The 15,877-nt window shown below is 42.5% G+C and overlaps 1 protein-coding gene across 7 annotated transcripts in view; it reads left to right on the forward strand.

Moving 5' to 3' along the window:
• Positions 1–13,366, forward strand: part of LOC147006607 (neural cell adhesion molecule 2-like) — a 77,464-nt gene extending 64,098 nt beyond the window's left edge. For 6 of the 7 annotated variants that reach the window (XM_085868417.1, XM_085868418.1, XM_085868419.1 and 3 more), the window contains 2 exons: positions 2,236–2,391; positions 11,657–13,366. In XM_085868417.1, coding sequence (XP_085724543.1) covers positions 2,236–2,391; positions 11,657–11,787 — 287 coding nt within the window. In that variant the 3' untranslated portion in view covers positions 11,788–13,366. The remainder of the gene's footprint in view (positions 1–2,235; positions 2,392–11,656) is intronic. The other variant, XR_015054728.1, reaches the window with a different exon arrangement.
• Positions 13,367–15,877: the final 2,511 nt, after the last annotated feature.

Here is a 15,877-nt window from a genome sequence, read left to right on the forward strand (position 1 = left end):
TCCATTTTCTAATAATTGCGCCAACAGTTGTTGCCTTCTCACCAAGCTGCTTGCCTATTGTCCTGTAGCCCATCCCAGCCTTGTGCGAGTCTACAATTTTGTCCCTGATGTCCTTAGACAGCTCTCTGGTCTTGCCCTTTGTGGAGAGGTTGGAGTCTGATTGATTGAGTGTTGACAGCTGTCTTTTATACAGATAACGAGTTCAAACAGGTGCAGTTAATACAGGTAATGAGTGGAGAATGGGAGGGCTTCTTAAAGACAAAACTAACAGGTCTGTGAGAGCCGGAATTCTTACTGGTTGGGAGGTGATCAAATACTTATTTCGTGCAATAAAATGCAAATTAATTATTTAAAAATCATACAATGTTATTTTCAGAATTTTTGTTTTAGATTCTGTCTTTCACAGTTGAAGTGTACCTATGATAAAAATTACAGACCTCTACGTGCTTTGTAAGTGGGAAAACCTGCAAAATCGGCAGTGTATCAAATACTTGTTCTCCCCACTGTAGTTCTTTTGTTGAGGGCGTGGCTTGGCCCTCAGCACTCAACTTTGGAGGTTTCGATCTTTGCAGTCATGTGACAGCTTGCCAGGAATGGACAATGGGAGAAAGCATGGACAAAGCAGAGGGTGCAAGACCAGAAAGGAGCCAACCGAGCTGCGATGGCAAAGTGACCGGCCCATGGACTCAGCTTCATCACAGGAGAATCCAATGATGTTGAAGGCCTTGGTTTCCATATTTCCAAATTGAGCAAGATGTGAAGCAGGGGAGCCAGCTCAGAAGGGAGAGCGGTACTCCATCAAGCTGCGGATGAAGGTCTCGTCGGTGGAAAGGAGTTCAGGTGTGCCAAGGAAGGACTTTGTACGACGGAGGATGCATGTGGTTTGCCCAAGAAAGATCATGGGTGATAGTGAGACCCAGGAGTTTGAATGACTGAACTTCTTCAAGAGGATTGTTGAGAAAGCAGATTGGGATTTTTCAAAACGGTCTTTTCGGAGAGACATCGTGAGAGTGTGAGATTTGTCAGGATTGAAAGACATGTTCCACGTGTTGGACCAGTTTGTGATTTTATCCATATCTGCAGAGGGTGAAGAAGCTGATGCTTGCTGGTCTTAGGGATGACAGATGGTACGGCAAAGGGTGGAGTCATCAGCAAAGAGATAAAGAGGATTTTCCAGATAGTCGGAGAGATCATTGATGAAAACCAGAAAAAGAACAGGGCCTAGAACACTGAATTGAGGAACTCCAGCCGAGACAGGAAGAGGGGATGAAAGAACTCCATTTAGGGCCACACGTTGACTGCGACAGGAGAGGAAGTCTGCGAGCCATGAGTGGAGATGGCCTTGGATGCCATAGGAAGAGAGTTTGGTGAGCAGGGCAGGGTGCTCGACTGTGTCAAAAGCACGCGATATGTCCAGGGATATTGGCTCTGATTTCATGTCCGGCATTGAGGACCTCCATCCATTGTTGGGAGAGCAGAAGCAGCATATCCAGGGTGGAGTGACCTGGTCTGAAACCAAATTGATGATCGGAAATCAAGCCATTGGAGAAGAAGAAGGATTTAATGTCTGAAGCGATGATGGGTTCCATAACCTTGTTGATAATTGGGAGAAGGCTGATTGGTCTGTCGTTGCAGGGATCTGTTTTTGCACCTTATTATGCAGGGCAATAATATTTGCTGATGTCCAAGCATATGGCACATGACCTTGAGCAAATGAGAGGGTGAATGGAATAACAGAGAGAGCAAGAGCAACAGACCAGGTTTTTAGGACACGTGGGCTGATGCCGTCTGGACCGGTTGCAGAAACTGAGTCTTGTTGAGGGTTTCGTGAATGATCTGAGATTACCATCGGTTGGGTTTGCTTTCCTGTAAGAGAAGCAAAGTTGTTTCAGAGTAATTGCCTCACCACAGGATTCAGTGTACTCTGGGCAGGTGGATGGGTTTGGTAACTGAAGATGAGACGGGATGAACCTGTTATGCATAAAGGACAACAGGTTTCTGCGGAAGAATTCCCAGGCTGAGTTAATATCAAGGGCAGTATATATGGGAAACCAGTCCTGAAGTCCAATGGTTGCTTGGAGTTGTAATGCTGTCACCTCGGGTGTAAGAACTCATAACAGTGTGGATTAAGTGCCATCATCCTGCAACTGTTAAAATACAATTACCTGGATTGTGTGGTTTTAATTCAGAGTTTTTTTAAATTTGTCACTGTGTTCCCACTTCCATTGAAACCAGATACAATTGTTCCACAATGCTCCCTGGAAGGAGGATATCCCACAGAGGGGGAGGATGTGCAGATGAAATGTTTCTCAGGGGTTGTAACTCGAGAAATCTCCTACACCTGGACGCGGCTGGAGCCTGTTACAAGTATGCCAGAACGAAGCACGCAAGGTATTGGAGTACGTTGTGGGGTGATAGATGTGTTTGAGAAGGATGTATCGGAGTTTCCTCTCTTCTTTGGAGCGACATCTGGTGAAACAATTCTATTTCATCGAGTCTTGGGAGAATTATCTGGACATACAAGGCCAGTTTCCTCGAGTCATGAGATGAATCTCGAGATACATGTCAGTTTCCCCCAGTCTTATTGGATATATCTTGACATGCAAACCAGTTCCCTTTCATCTTGAGAGACATCGGGGAAACAAGCCAGTTGACATTCTTCTTCGGAGAGACTTTTAGAGATACAAGTCAGGTTCCTCTCGATAGAGATATCTGGGTATACAAAGGCAAGTTACTCATCTTATAGATATATCGGAATGCAAACCCAGTTTCCTCTCATCTTATTAGAGTTATCTGGGTATGCAAACCCAGTTTTCTCTTGTCTTATTAGAGGTATCTAGGTATGCAAAGCCAGTTTCCTCCAGTCTTATTAGAGTTATCTATGTATGCAAAGCCAGTTTCCTCTCGTCTAATTAGAGATATCTGGCTACGCAAAGCCAGTTTCCTCTCGTCTTATTAGAGTTATCTAGGTCTGCAATGCCAGTTTCCTCTCATCTTATTAGAGATATCTAGGTTTGCAAACCCAGTTTTCTCTTGTCTTATTAGAGGTATTTAGGTGTGCAAAGCCAGTTTCTTCTTGTCTTATTAGAGGTATCTGGGTACGCAAAGACAGTTTCCTCCAGTCTTATTAGAGTTATGTAGGTATGCAAACCCAGTTTCCTCTAGTCTTATTAGAGATATCTCGGTATACAAAGCCAGTTTCCTCCAGTCTTATTAGAGTTATCTAGGTATGCAAAACCAGTTTCTTCTCGTCTTATTAGAGATATCTCAGTATACAAAGCCAGTTTCCTCTAGTCTTATTAGAGGTATCTGGGTACGCAAAGACAGTTTCCTCCAGTCTTATTAGAGTTATGTAGGTATGCAAAGCCAGTTTCTTCTAGTCTTATTAGAGATATCTCGGTATACAAAGCCAGTTTCCTCCAGTCTTATTAGAGTTATCTAGGTATGCAAAACCAGTTTCTTCTCGTCTTATTAGAGATATCTCAGTATACAAAGCCAGTTTCCTCCAGTCTTATTAGAGTTATCTAGGTATGCAAACCCAGTTTTCTCTTGTCTTATTAGAGGTATCTAGGTATGCAAAGCCAGTTTCCTCCAGTCTTATTAGAGTTATCTATGTTTGCAAAGCCAGTTTCCTCTCGTCTAATTAGAGATATCTGGCTACGCAAAGCCAGTTTCCTCTCGTCTTATTAGAGTTATCTAGGTCTGCAATGCCAGTTTCCTCTCATCTTATTAGAGATATCTAGGTTTGCAAACCCAGTTTTCTCTTGTCTTATTAGAGGTATTTAGGTGTGCAAAGCCAGTTTCTTCTTGTCTTATTAGAGGTATCTGGGTACGCAAAGACAGTTTCCTCCAGTCTTATTAGAGTTATGTAGGTATGCAAACCCAGTTTCCTCTAGTCTTATTAGAGATATCTCGGTATACAAAGCCAGTTTCCTCCAGTCTTATTAGAGTTATCTAGGTATGCAAAACCAGTTTCTTCTCGTCTTATTAGAGATATCTCAGTATACAAAGCCAGTTTCCTCTAGTCTTATTAGAGGTATCTGGGTACGCAAAGACAGTTTCCTCCAGTCTTATTAGAGTTATGTAGGTATGCAAAGCCAGTTTCTTCTAGTCTTATTAGAGATATCTCGGTTTTCAAAGCCAGTTTCCTCCAGTCTTATTAGAGTTATCTAGGTATGCAAAACCAGTTTCTTCTCGTCTTATTAGAGATATCTCAGTATACAAAGCCAGTTTCCTCCAGTCTTATTAGAGTTATCTAGGTATGCAAAACCAGTTTCTTCTCGTCTTATTAGAGATATCTCGGTATACAAAGCCAGTTTCCTCTCGTCTTATTAGAGATATCTAGGCCTGCAAACCCAGTTTCCTCTCATCTAATTAGAGTTATCTGGGTTTGCAAACCCAGTTTTCTCTTGTCTTATTAAAGGTATCTAGGTATGCAAAGCCAGTTTTTTCTCGTCTTATTAGAGGTATCTAGGTATGCAAAGCCAGTTTCCTCTCGTCTTATTAGAGATATCTGGGCCTGCAAACCCAGTTTTCTCTTGTCTTATTAGAGGTATCTCGGTATACAAAGCGAGTTTCCTCTAGTGTTATTCGAGGTATGTCGGTATACAAAGCGAGTTTCCTCTAGTGTTATTCGAGGTATCTCGGTATACAAAGTGAGTTTCCTCTAGTGTTATTCGAGGTATCTCGGTATACAAAGCCAGTTTCCTCTCGTCTTATTAGACTTATCTAGGTATGCAAAGCCAGTTTCCTCTCGTCTTATTAGAGTTATCTAGGTATCCAAAACCAGTTTCCTCTCGTCTTATTAGAGGTATCTAGGTATGCAAAGCCAGTTTCCTCTAGTCTTATTGGAGATATCTCGGTATACAAAGCCAGTTTCCTCCAGTCTTATTAGAGGTATCTCGGTATACAAAGCGAGTTTCCTCTAGTGTTATTAGAGGTATCTCGGTATACAAAGCGAGTTTCCTCTAGTGTTATTGGAGGTATCTCGGTATACAAAGCGAGTTTCCTCTAGTGTTATTGGAGGTATCTCGGTATACAAAGTGAGTTTCCTCTCGTGTTATTAGAGGTATCTCGGTATACAAAGCGAGTTTCCTCTAGTGTTATTGGAGGTATCTCGGTATACAAAGTGAGTTTCCTCTAGTGTTATTCGAGGTATGTCGGTATACAAAGCGAGTTTCCTCTAGTGTTATTGGAGGTATCTCGGTATACAAAGTGAGTTTCCTCTCGTGTTATTAGAGGTATCTCGGTATACAAAGCGAGTTTCCTCTAGTGTTATTGGAGGTATCTCGGTATACAAAGCGAGTTTCCTCTCGTGTTATTAGAGGTATCTCGGTATACAAAGCGAGTTTCCTCTAGTGTTATTAGAGGTATCTCGGTATACAAAGCGAGTTTCCTCTAGTGTTATTCGAGGTATGTCGGTATACAAAGCGAGTTTCCTCTAGTGTTATTCGATGTATGTCGGTATACAAAGCGAGTTTCCTCTAGTGTTATTAGAGGTATCTCGGTATACAAAGCGAGTTTCCTCTAGTGTTATTCGAGGTATGTCGGTATACAAAGCGAGTTTCCTCTAGTGTTATTGGAGGTATCTCGGTATACAAAGTGAGTTTCCTCTCGTGTTATTAGAGGTATCTCGGTATACAAAGCGAGTTTCCTCTAGTGTTATTCGAGGTATCTCGGTATACAAAGCGAGTTTCCTCTAGTGTTATTGGAGGTATCTCGGTATACAAAGTGAGTTTCCTCTAGTGTTATTCGAGGTATGTCGGTATACAAAGCGAGTTTCCTCTAGTGTTATTCGAGGTATCTCGGTATACAAAGCGAGTTTCCTCTAGTGTTATTCGAGGTATGTCGGTATACAAAGCGAGTTTCCTCTCGTGTTATAAGAGGTATCTCGGTATACAAAGCGAGTTTCCTCTAGTGTTATTAGAGGTATCTCGGTATACAAAGCGAGTTTCCTCTAGTGTTATTGGAGGTATCTCGGTATACAAAGCGAGTTTCCTCTAGTGTTATTGGAGGTATCTCGGTATACAAAGCGAGTTTCCTCTAGTGTTATTGGAGGTATCTCGGTATACAAAGTGAGTTTCCTCTCGTGTTATTAGAGGTATCTCGGTATACAAAGCGAGTTTCCTCTAGTGTTATTGGAGGTATCTCGGTATACAAAGTGAGTTTCCTCTCGTGTTATTAGAGGTATCTCGGTATACAAAGCGAGTTTCCTCTAGTGTTATTGGAGGTATCTCGGTATACAAAGCGAGTTTCCTCTCGTGTTATTAGAGGTATCTCGGTATACAAAGTGAGTTTCCTCTCGTGTTATTAGAGGTATCTCGGTATACAAAGCGAGTTTCCTCTAGTGTTATTCGAGGTATGTCGGTATACAAAGCGAGTTTCCTCTAGTGTTATTCGATGTATGTCGGTATACAAAGCGAGTTTCCTCTCGTGTTATTAGAGGTATCTCGGTATACAAAGCGAGTTTCCTCTAGTGTTATTGGAGGTATCTCGGTATACAAAGTGAGTTTCCTCTCGTGTTATTGGAGGTATCTCGGTATACAAAGCGAGTTTCCTCTAGTGTTATTCGAGGTATCTCGGTATACAAAGCGAGTTTCCTCTAGTGTTATTCGAGGTATGTCGGTATACAAAGCGAGTTTCCTCTAGTGTTATTCGAGGTATCTCGGTATACAAAGTGAGTTTCCTCTAGTGTTATTCGAGGTATGTCGGTATACAAAGCGAGTTTCCTCTCGTGTTATTAGAGGTATCTCGGTATACAAAGCGAGTTTCCTCTAGTGTTATTAGAGGTATCTCGGTATACAAAGCGAGTTTCCTCTAGTGTTATTCGAGGTATGTCGGTATACAAAGCGAGTTTCCTCTCGTGTTATAAGAGGTATCTCGGTATACAAAGCGAGTTTCCTCTAGTGTTATTCGAGGTATCTCGGTATACAAAGTGAGTTTCCTCTAGTGTTATTCGAGGTATGTCGGTATACAAAGCGAGTTTCCTCTAGTGTTATTGGAGGTATCTCGGTATACAAAGCGAGTTTCCTCTAGTGTTATTGGAGGTATCTCGGTATACAAAGTGAGTTTCCTCTCGTGTTATGAGAGGTATCTCGGTATACAAAGCGAGTTTCCTCTAGTGTTATTGGAGGTATCTCGGTATACAAAGTGAGTTTCCTCTCGTGTTATTCGAGGTATCTCGGTATACAAAGCGAGTTTCCTCTAGTGTTATTGGAGGTATCTCGGTATACAAAGCGAGTTTCCTCTAGTGTTATTGGAGGTATCTCGGTATACAAAGTGAGTTTCCTCTCGTGTTATTGGAGGTATCTCGGTATACAAAGCGAGTTTCCTCTAGTGTTATTGGAGGTATCTCGGTATACAAAGTGAGTTTCCTCTAGTGTTATTCGAGGTATGTCGGTATACAAAGCGAGTTTCCTCTAGTGTTATTGGAGGTATCTCGGTATACAAAGTGAGTTTCCTCTCGTGTTATTGGAGGTATCTCGGTATACAAAGCGAGTTTCCTCTAGTGTTATTGGAGGTATCTCGGTATACAAAGTGAGTTTCCTCTCGTGTTATTAGAGGTATCTCGGTATACAAAGCGAGTTTCCTCTAGTGTTATTGGAGGTATCTCGGTATACAAAGCGAGTTTCCTCTAGTGTTATTGGAGGTATCTCGGTATACAAAGTGAGTTTCCTCTCGTGTTATTAGAGGTATCTCGGTATACAAAGCGAGTTTCCTCTAGTGTTATTGGAGGTATCTCGGTATACAAAGTGAGTTTCCTCTAGTGTTATTCGAGGTATGTCGGTATACAAAGCGAGTTTCCTCTAGTGTTATTCGAGGTATCTCGGTATACAAAGCGAGTTTCCTCTAGTGTTATTCGAGGTATGTCGGTATACAAAGCGAGTTTCCTCTCGTGTTATAAGAGGTATCTCGGTATACAAAGCGAGTTTCCTCTAGTGTTATTAGAGGTATCTCGGTATACAAAGCGAGTTTCCTCTAGTGTTATTCGAGGTATGTCGGTATACAAAGCGAGTTTCCTCTCGTGTTATAAGAGGTATCTCGGTATACAAAGCGAGTTTCCTCTAGTGTTATTCGAGGTATCTCGGTATACAAAGTGAGTTTCCTCTAGTGTTATTCGAGGTATGTCGGTATACAAAGCGAGTTTCCTCTAGTGTTATTGGAGGTATCTCGGTATACAAAGCGAGTTTCCTCTAGTGTTATTGGAGGTATCTCGGTATACAAAGTGACTTTCCTCTCGTGTTATTAGAGGTATCTCGGTATACAAAGCGAGTTTCCTCTAGTGTTATTGGAGGTATCTCGGTATACAAAGTGAGTTTCCTCTCGTGTTATTCGAGGTATCTCGGTATACAAAGCGAGTTTCCTCTAGTGTTATTGGAGGTATCTCGGTATACAAAGCGAGTTTCCTCTAGTGTTATTGGAGGTATCTCGGTATACAAAGTGAGTTTCCTCTCGTGTTATTGGAGGTATCTCGGTATACAAAGCGAGTTTCCTCTAGTGTTATTGGAGGTATCTCGGTATACAAAGTGAGTTTCCTCTAGTGTTATTCGAGGTATGTCGGTATACAAAGCGAGTTTCCTCTAGTGTTATTGGAGGTATCTCGGTATACAAAGTGAGTTTCCTCTCGTGTTATTGGAGGTATCTCGGTATACAAAGCGAGTTTCCTCTAGTGTTATTGGAGGTATCTCGGTATACAAAGTGAGTTTCCTCTAGTGTTATTCGAGGTATCTCGGTATACAAAGCGAGTTTCCTCTCGTGTTATTGGAGGTATCTCGGTATACAAAGCGAGTTTCCTCTCGTGTTATTCGAGGTATCTCGGTATACAAAGCGAGTTTCCTCTAGTGTTATTCGAGGTATCTCGGTATACAAAGCGAGTTTCCTCTAGTGTTATTCGAGGTATGTCGGTATACAAAGCGAGTTTCCTCTAGTGTTATTCGAGGTATCTCGGTATACAAAGCGAGTTTCCTCTAGTGTTATTCGAGGTATGTCGGTATACAAAGCGAGTTTCCTCTCGTGTTATTCGAGGTATCTCGGTATACAAAGCGAGTTTCCTCTAGTGTTATTCGAGGTATGTCGGTATACAAAGCGAGTTTCCTCTAGTGTTATTCGAGGTATGTCGGTATACAAAGCCAGTTTCCTCTAGTGTTATTAGAGGTATCTCGGTATACAAAGCCAGTTTCCTCTCGTGTTATTCGAGGTATCTCGGTATACAAAGCGAGTTTCCTCTCGTGTTATTAGAGGTATCTCGGTATACAAAGTGAGTTTCCTCTAGTGTTATTCGAGGTATGTCGGTATACAAAGCGAGTTTCCTCTAGTGTTATTGGAGGTATCTCGGTATACAAAGTGAGTTTCCTCTAGTGTTATTCGAGGTATGTCGGTATACAAAGCGAGTTTCCTCTAGTGTTATTGGAGGTATCTCGGTATACAAAGTGAGTTTCCTCTAGTGTTATTCGAGGTATCTCGGTATACAAAGCGAGTTTCCTCTAGTGTTATTGGAGGTATCTCGGTATACAAAGCGAGTTTCCTCTAGTGTTATTCGAGGTATGTCGGTATACAAAGCGAGTTTCCTCTCGTGTTATTCGAGGTATCTCGGTATACAAAGCGAGTTTCCTCTAGTGTTATTCGAGGTATGTCGGTATACAAAGCGAGTTTCCTCTAGTGTTATTCGAGGTATCTCGGTATACAAAGCGAGTTTCCTCTAGTGTTATTGGAGGTATCTCGGTATACAAAGTGAGTTTCCTCTCGTGTTATTAGAGGTATCTCGGTATACAAAGTGAGTTTCCTCTAGTGTTATTCGAGGTATCTCGGTATACAAAGCGAGTTTCCTCTCGTGTTATTCGAGGTATGTCGGTATACAAAGCGAGTTTCCTCTCGTGTTATTCGAGGTATGTCGATATACAAAGCGAGTTTCCTCTCGTGTTATTCGAGGTATCTCGGTATACAAAGCGAGTTTCCTCTAGTGTTATTCGAGGTATGTCGGTATACAAAGCGAGTTTCCTCTAGTGTTATTCGAGGTATCTCGATATACAAAGCGAGTTTCCTCTCGTGTTATTCGAGGTATGTCGGCATACAAAGCCAGTTTCCTCTCGTGTTATTAGAGGTATCTCGGTATACAAAGCCAGTTTCCTCTAGTGTTATTCGAGGTATGTCGGTATACAAAGCGAGTTTCCTCTAGTGTTATTCGAGTTATCTTGGTATACAAAGCCAGTTTCCTCTAGTGTTATTCGAGGTATGTCGGTATACAAAGCGAGTTTCCTCTAGTGTTATTGGAGGTATCTCGGTATACAAAGTGAGTTTCCTCTAGTGTTATTCGAGGTATGTCGGTATACAAAGCGAGTTTCCTCTAGTGTTATTCGAGGTATGTCGGTATACAAAGCGAGTTTCCTCTCGTGTTATTCGAGGTATCTCGGTATACAAAGCGAGTTTCCTCTAGTGTTATTCGAGGTATGTCGGTATACAAAGCGAGTTTCCTCTAGTGTTATTGGAGGTATCTCGGTATACAAAGTGAGTTTCCTCTCGTGTTATTAGAGGTATCTCGGTATACAAAGTGAGTTTCCTCTCGTGTTATTGGAGGTATCTCGGTATACAAAGTGAGTTTCCTCTAGTGTTATTCGAGGTATCTCGGTATACAAAGTGAGTTTCCTCTCGTGTTATTGGAGGTATCTCGGTATACAAAGTGAGTTTCCTCTCGTGTTATTAGAGGTATCTCGGTATACAAAGTGAGTTTCCTCTCGTGTTATTGGAGGTATCTCGGTATACAAAGTGAGTTTCCTCTAGTGTTATTCGAGGTATCTCGGTATACAAAGCCAGTTTCCTCTAGTGTTATTCGAGGTATGTCGGTATACAAAGCGAGTTTCCTCTAGTGTTATTGGAGGTATCTCGGTATACAAAGTGAGTTTCCTCTAGTGTTATTGGAGGTATCTTGGTATACAAAGCCAGTTTCCTCTAGTGTTATTGGAGGTATCTCGGTATACAAAGTGAGTTTCCTCTAGTGTTATTCGAGGTATGTCGGTATACAAAGCGAGTTTCCTCTAGTGTTATTCGAGGTATGTCGGTATACAAAGCGAGTTTCCTCTAGTGTTATTCGAGGTATCTCGGTATACAAAGCGAGTTTCCTCTAGTGTTATTCGAGGTATCTCGGTATACAAAGTGAGTTTCCTCTAGTGTTATTCGAGGTATGTCGGTATACAAAGCGAGTTTCCTCTAGTGTTATTCGAGGTATGTCGGTATACAAAGCCAGTTTCCTCTAGTGTTATTCGAGGTATCTCGGTATACAAAGCGAGTTTCCTCTAGTGTTATTCGAGGTATCTCGGTATACAAAGTGAGTTTCCTCTCGTGTTATTCGAGGTATCTCGGTATACAAAGCGAGTTTCCTCTAGTGTTATTCGAGGTATGTCGGTATACAAAGCGAGTTTCCTCTAGTGTTATTCGAGGTATGTCGGTATACAAAGCGAGTTTCCTCTAGTGTTATTCGAGGTATGTCGGTATACAAAGCGAGTTTCCTCTCGTTTTGATCGATATCTGCCCTTCTCGTGTATTTGATTTCCCCACATGTCGTGTGTTTTTTTTCCTGTTTTGTTATCTGTCGGTGGTCGTGTTGATGGATGAGGAGTTGACACAACGTGTGCACTTTACTTTGTACACCCCTTGAATGCAGCCACAGGAGTGTTGACCCTGAAGGACGTGACCGTGGATGATGGAGGTCTCTACCAGTGCAAAGTATCCACTCACCAAAGCAGAGCAGTTTGCACCTTTTTCCTCTCGATTACATCACCTGAACACACATAGGGGAGAATTGAGAAAAGCACCTGATCACAAAAACAGCAAAGTCGGTCATATCGGTTGTTTGGTTGTTCGAACTTCCGAACATTCGAGCTTACAAATTTACTGGAATGTACTCGAACTTTCGCTTACTTACTGCATCTTACTAGAACTCGAGGTTAGTGAAGTTCATCGAACTGTCATAACTAGAGGTAGGTTAATACAAGTGATGTGTGTGGGACGTGCGCGGCATGTTGGAGCCTTTCTTCCTTTCCCTCCACGGTGATGGTGATGACGTGGAAGCTTTTTCGAACACGATTTTAAAGTTGAATCTTCAGATTGTACTTGTTAGTCTGTGTTGATATTGTGAAGCAAACGATTGTTAAATAATTATGATGATATGAAACAGAAGACGAACTTGAAAAGCAAAACTTGCCAGAAGACTAAGGGAAGCGAAGATGGACCTTTTCTTAATGACGAGGTAAAAGTAAAGTTGGAACTCAAATCCAATTCGAAGTTGAATTGTAATAAACGAAATTAATTAAAACAGATTAATGAAGAGATTCTTCACCGTTGAAAGATGGAGCCAAAAACGATGTACATCACGATGTCTCAAACGGTTGTGGACTGATTCGGACGAAACGTGGTGGATTAGTTGTTTCGGTGACAAGAACAAGTCGATTCCATTTTGGTTCAGGTCCGGATCCAGTTCCGGCCTATCAGTGTGCTAAAAAACGGAAACTGTTCAGGCTGATGAAGGGATGTTCTCCGCCGAGTGCCGTTCTCGCTTTGGCTTGTGAAGCTGGAGATTAAAATTGAGAAAATCTCGGCAAAAAAGAAATGACGATTTCTCTATTTTCAGTGATTTCGGCTCACAAAATCTCCTCCAATCAAAGACTAAGGTTCATGGAACTCTCCCAACCTATGGAACTCTTGTAGTTCTCGTATGTTCAGAAATTACAGGTGGAAATTCCAGTGTTCCTCAAAGCTGTCGTTGGAAATCGGGAATGTTGTGTGGCCATAAATCGATGGTTCGTATAATCGCCACCAGGTGTCACGTTCACTGCCTTCCAGTGCCACGTCGCCATTGTCCTGCAGACCACACAATGGACAAGAAAGGACATGGATATCATGAGGAATTGATCTCTGCATAAATTCGATAAAACAAAAATAAATTGGTGCGGTATATCAAAATGTACATACGCGTCACGTCCATGAAAATGGTTTCCATGGCAACGTAAGTATTGGTACCACATGTGGAATGTTACATTTTTGACGGACATTTTGGAAAGTCATGACCGATGGACATCAAAGCACAGTCCTGGATGGAATGCTATGTAAACATGCGAATTCCTTGTCCGTGAAACCTGACATTGAGCCTTTTAAACTTATAATCACAACTTCTTTACAGGGAAATCCGTGGACGTTTGAATGTTTGTCGTCCATCTTTGCAGCCATCTTGTAAAATGGCCACCCAGGAAACTTGTTCCAGATACATCAACATCTCAAATCATTCCACATGTGGGAAGTTTGGTGCTTTGATGAAACAAAATAGGGGCAATGCCTCTGGGCTCACCTGGTGGAACCAGGGAACCATTGGAAGGTATGGATGACCCAAAACATATGTCACGGAGGAAAAGGTAAATACTTATGGATTTTATTTTTAATGCCGTGAACAAATGCTGGAACATTACGGGTGATAGAGGTCATTGAAATCGTGTGTGTGGTTTCGAAGAAGAAGATCCGAGGGTTTACATACAGCCTGACTGACTGACGGACACCGCGCGATGCTGATACCTCCCCTGAACTCCGTTACAGGTGAGCTAAAAAATGCACACCTGTTCGGCCATGCTGCCTCACCACAAACTCAAAGCCTCATGCTCACCTCCATTCTTTCGTGTCCCCTCTCTTGCCTGTGGAACTATCTTCCTGAATCTGACTTCAAGCTCTTTCTTCCAACATTTCAACTCCACTGTCCACCATCACTTCATGGTCTCTCATTTGTACCTCTGAGCCTCACCACATTTGTCCCTGTCCTGCACGTCACGCGGACCGCTCCTCGTTCCGTATGCATTCTCGTCCGGCTGTTTCCCCTTCACCAAGCTGCGTCTGTTGACCTGTCACCCTCTTGTTCTGCTTTTCCACAAGCCTCAAGACCTGCATCCAAACATATTGCCCAAATCCAAAATTCCTTGGTAATCTCGTGATTTAATGATGCCATGCACACACTGAACGTACCCAGTGTCAGAGGGAGCACAGCAACCCCAAAACATCACAGCAACCCCAAAACATCGCAGCAACCCCAAAACATCACAACAACCCCAAAACATCACAGCAACCCCAAAACATCACAACAACCCCAAAACATCACAGCAACCCCAAAACATCACAGCAACCCCAAAACATCACAACAACCCCAAAACATCACAGCAACCCCAAAACATCACAACAACCCCAAAACATCACAGCAACCCCAAAACATCACAGCAACCCCAAAACATCACAGCAACCCCAAAACACCTCTCCCTCGGCGAGAGTAAAAAACAACAAATCCTCCAGCGCACGACATTGCTGGGGTGCCTTTTGCACCCGACGATGCCAATGGACAGCACATGGAGACTGAATTGGGAGGGAGAGGTGTACAATAATTAATTTATTCATTGCACAATTAAATCAAATAACTAATCGTAAAATAATTGATTAGTTGGCTAATTAGCGTACCAAAACCACGACCGCTTCATCTGAACCTGTAGCTTTTTGAAAATTAAGTAATTAATCGAAAAATTAATCATTAATTGATTAATCAAAAATACCATTTTTATAGCCAAATCACCCGTTCACCGTCGTGTCCAAATATCAGCTTCCGAGCTCAAAAGGTACCTGAGATATTTGGCCAGATGAGAAACAAAATAAGTAATTAATAAATCGCTAATAATTAAATGTTTTTGTTTTTTTTTTAAATACCGATTTTTGCCAAAGAACATCTTCGCTTTTGTCCCGAAATTTCACCTTCCGAGCTCAAAGGATGGTTGAGATCTGCGATCGAGAGGAGCCTGTCAAACGACGGAGCCGTGACCAGTGTGAAGGATCTCCATGTTTGTTTCAGCAATGTCCTCGCAGATTGACGTCCATCTCACATCGGCGTCATCATCCGTCCCGACGACGTTCGTAAACATCGGGTCATCTGACTTCGCAACACTCCAGGCGGTGGAAGTTACACACCTGTGGGATGGAGATGGTTCCTTGAGTCGGTGAGAGCATCGTACCTGTGGCAGTCGGTGGTGGCCTTGGGTGGTCCAGAGCAGGTGTTCTTCACATACATTCTTCACGATGAGTGCTGCTCGGTCGACTTGCCGAGTTATCATGGACATCACGTGAACTAAAGCTCCTGAACGACGACTTGATTCGGTCTCGATGACCGGGACGTCACTGCGCGGGTTTGCTGTCAGCTCATCACCCGTCGAGAGCGCGTCGACGAACACAACCTGACTTCTGTTCCGCAGTTTTCAATCGTCTTCCTGAAAAGCCATCAAGGTAGGAATTAAATATATATTTATATTTATATATATATATATATATATTTTTTTTTTAACCCTTTCCACTCATTCAGGAAGTTTGAAAGTTTCATACTCCATGGACCATTTACTGGCTAGTTTACTCACCTGCTGTCAATGCGTCAGCTGATCACGCGCAGGTGAGACACTCTCATGTAGCGGTCCCACCTCGTTGCAGGTTGTGCACGCTGCAGCCAGGACATCTGTTCGGCCATGAAGATTCCATCGTGGATGTAACCTCGTTTCAGACGTGGATTAGAAGAACGCCTGGAACCGTCTTCCAGAGGCTCTTCTTTCTCAATCTTCCGTCCAGCGCACCACCCCATCATTACTCATGATCTTTATTACCCCCCATTAACCTCTCTTAACTCAACCTTCTTACTTGATAGTTTCACTTTCCTTCCTTCCTCATTATCCCCAAATTCTGTTCCTTCATTCCCTCGATGTTTGTCCCACTCTCAATAAAACCGTCTCACTGCTGTATCGGGAAAAAATTCAAACGTGACGTGTTGTCGTTGGACCGATCGCCGTTGGTGACGTCATCATAAGTTCCTCCAAGATTA

This window comes from Eptatretus burgeri, unplaced genomic scaffold (assembly GCF_056783735.1).
Source record: "Eptatretus burgeri isolate ZD-2024b unplaced genomic scaffold, Ebu_testis_v1 Ebu_testis_scaffold_3161, whole genome shotgun sequence".
Taxonomy (NCBI): domain Eukaryota; kingdom Metazoa; phylum Chordata; class Myxini; order Myxiniformes; family Myxinidae; genus Eptatretus; species Eptatretus burgeri.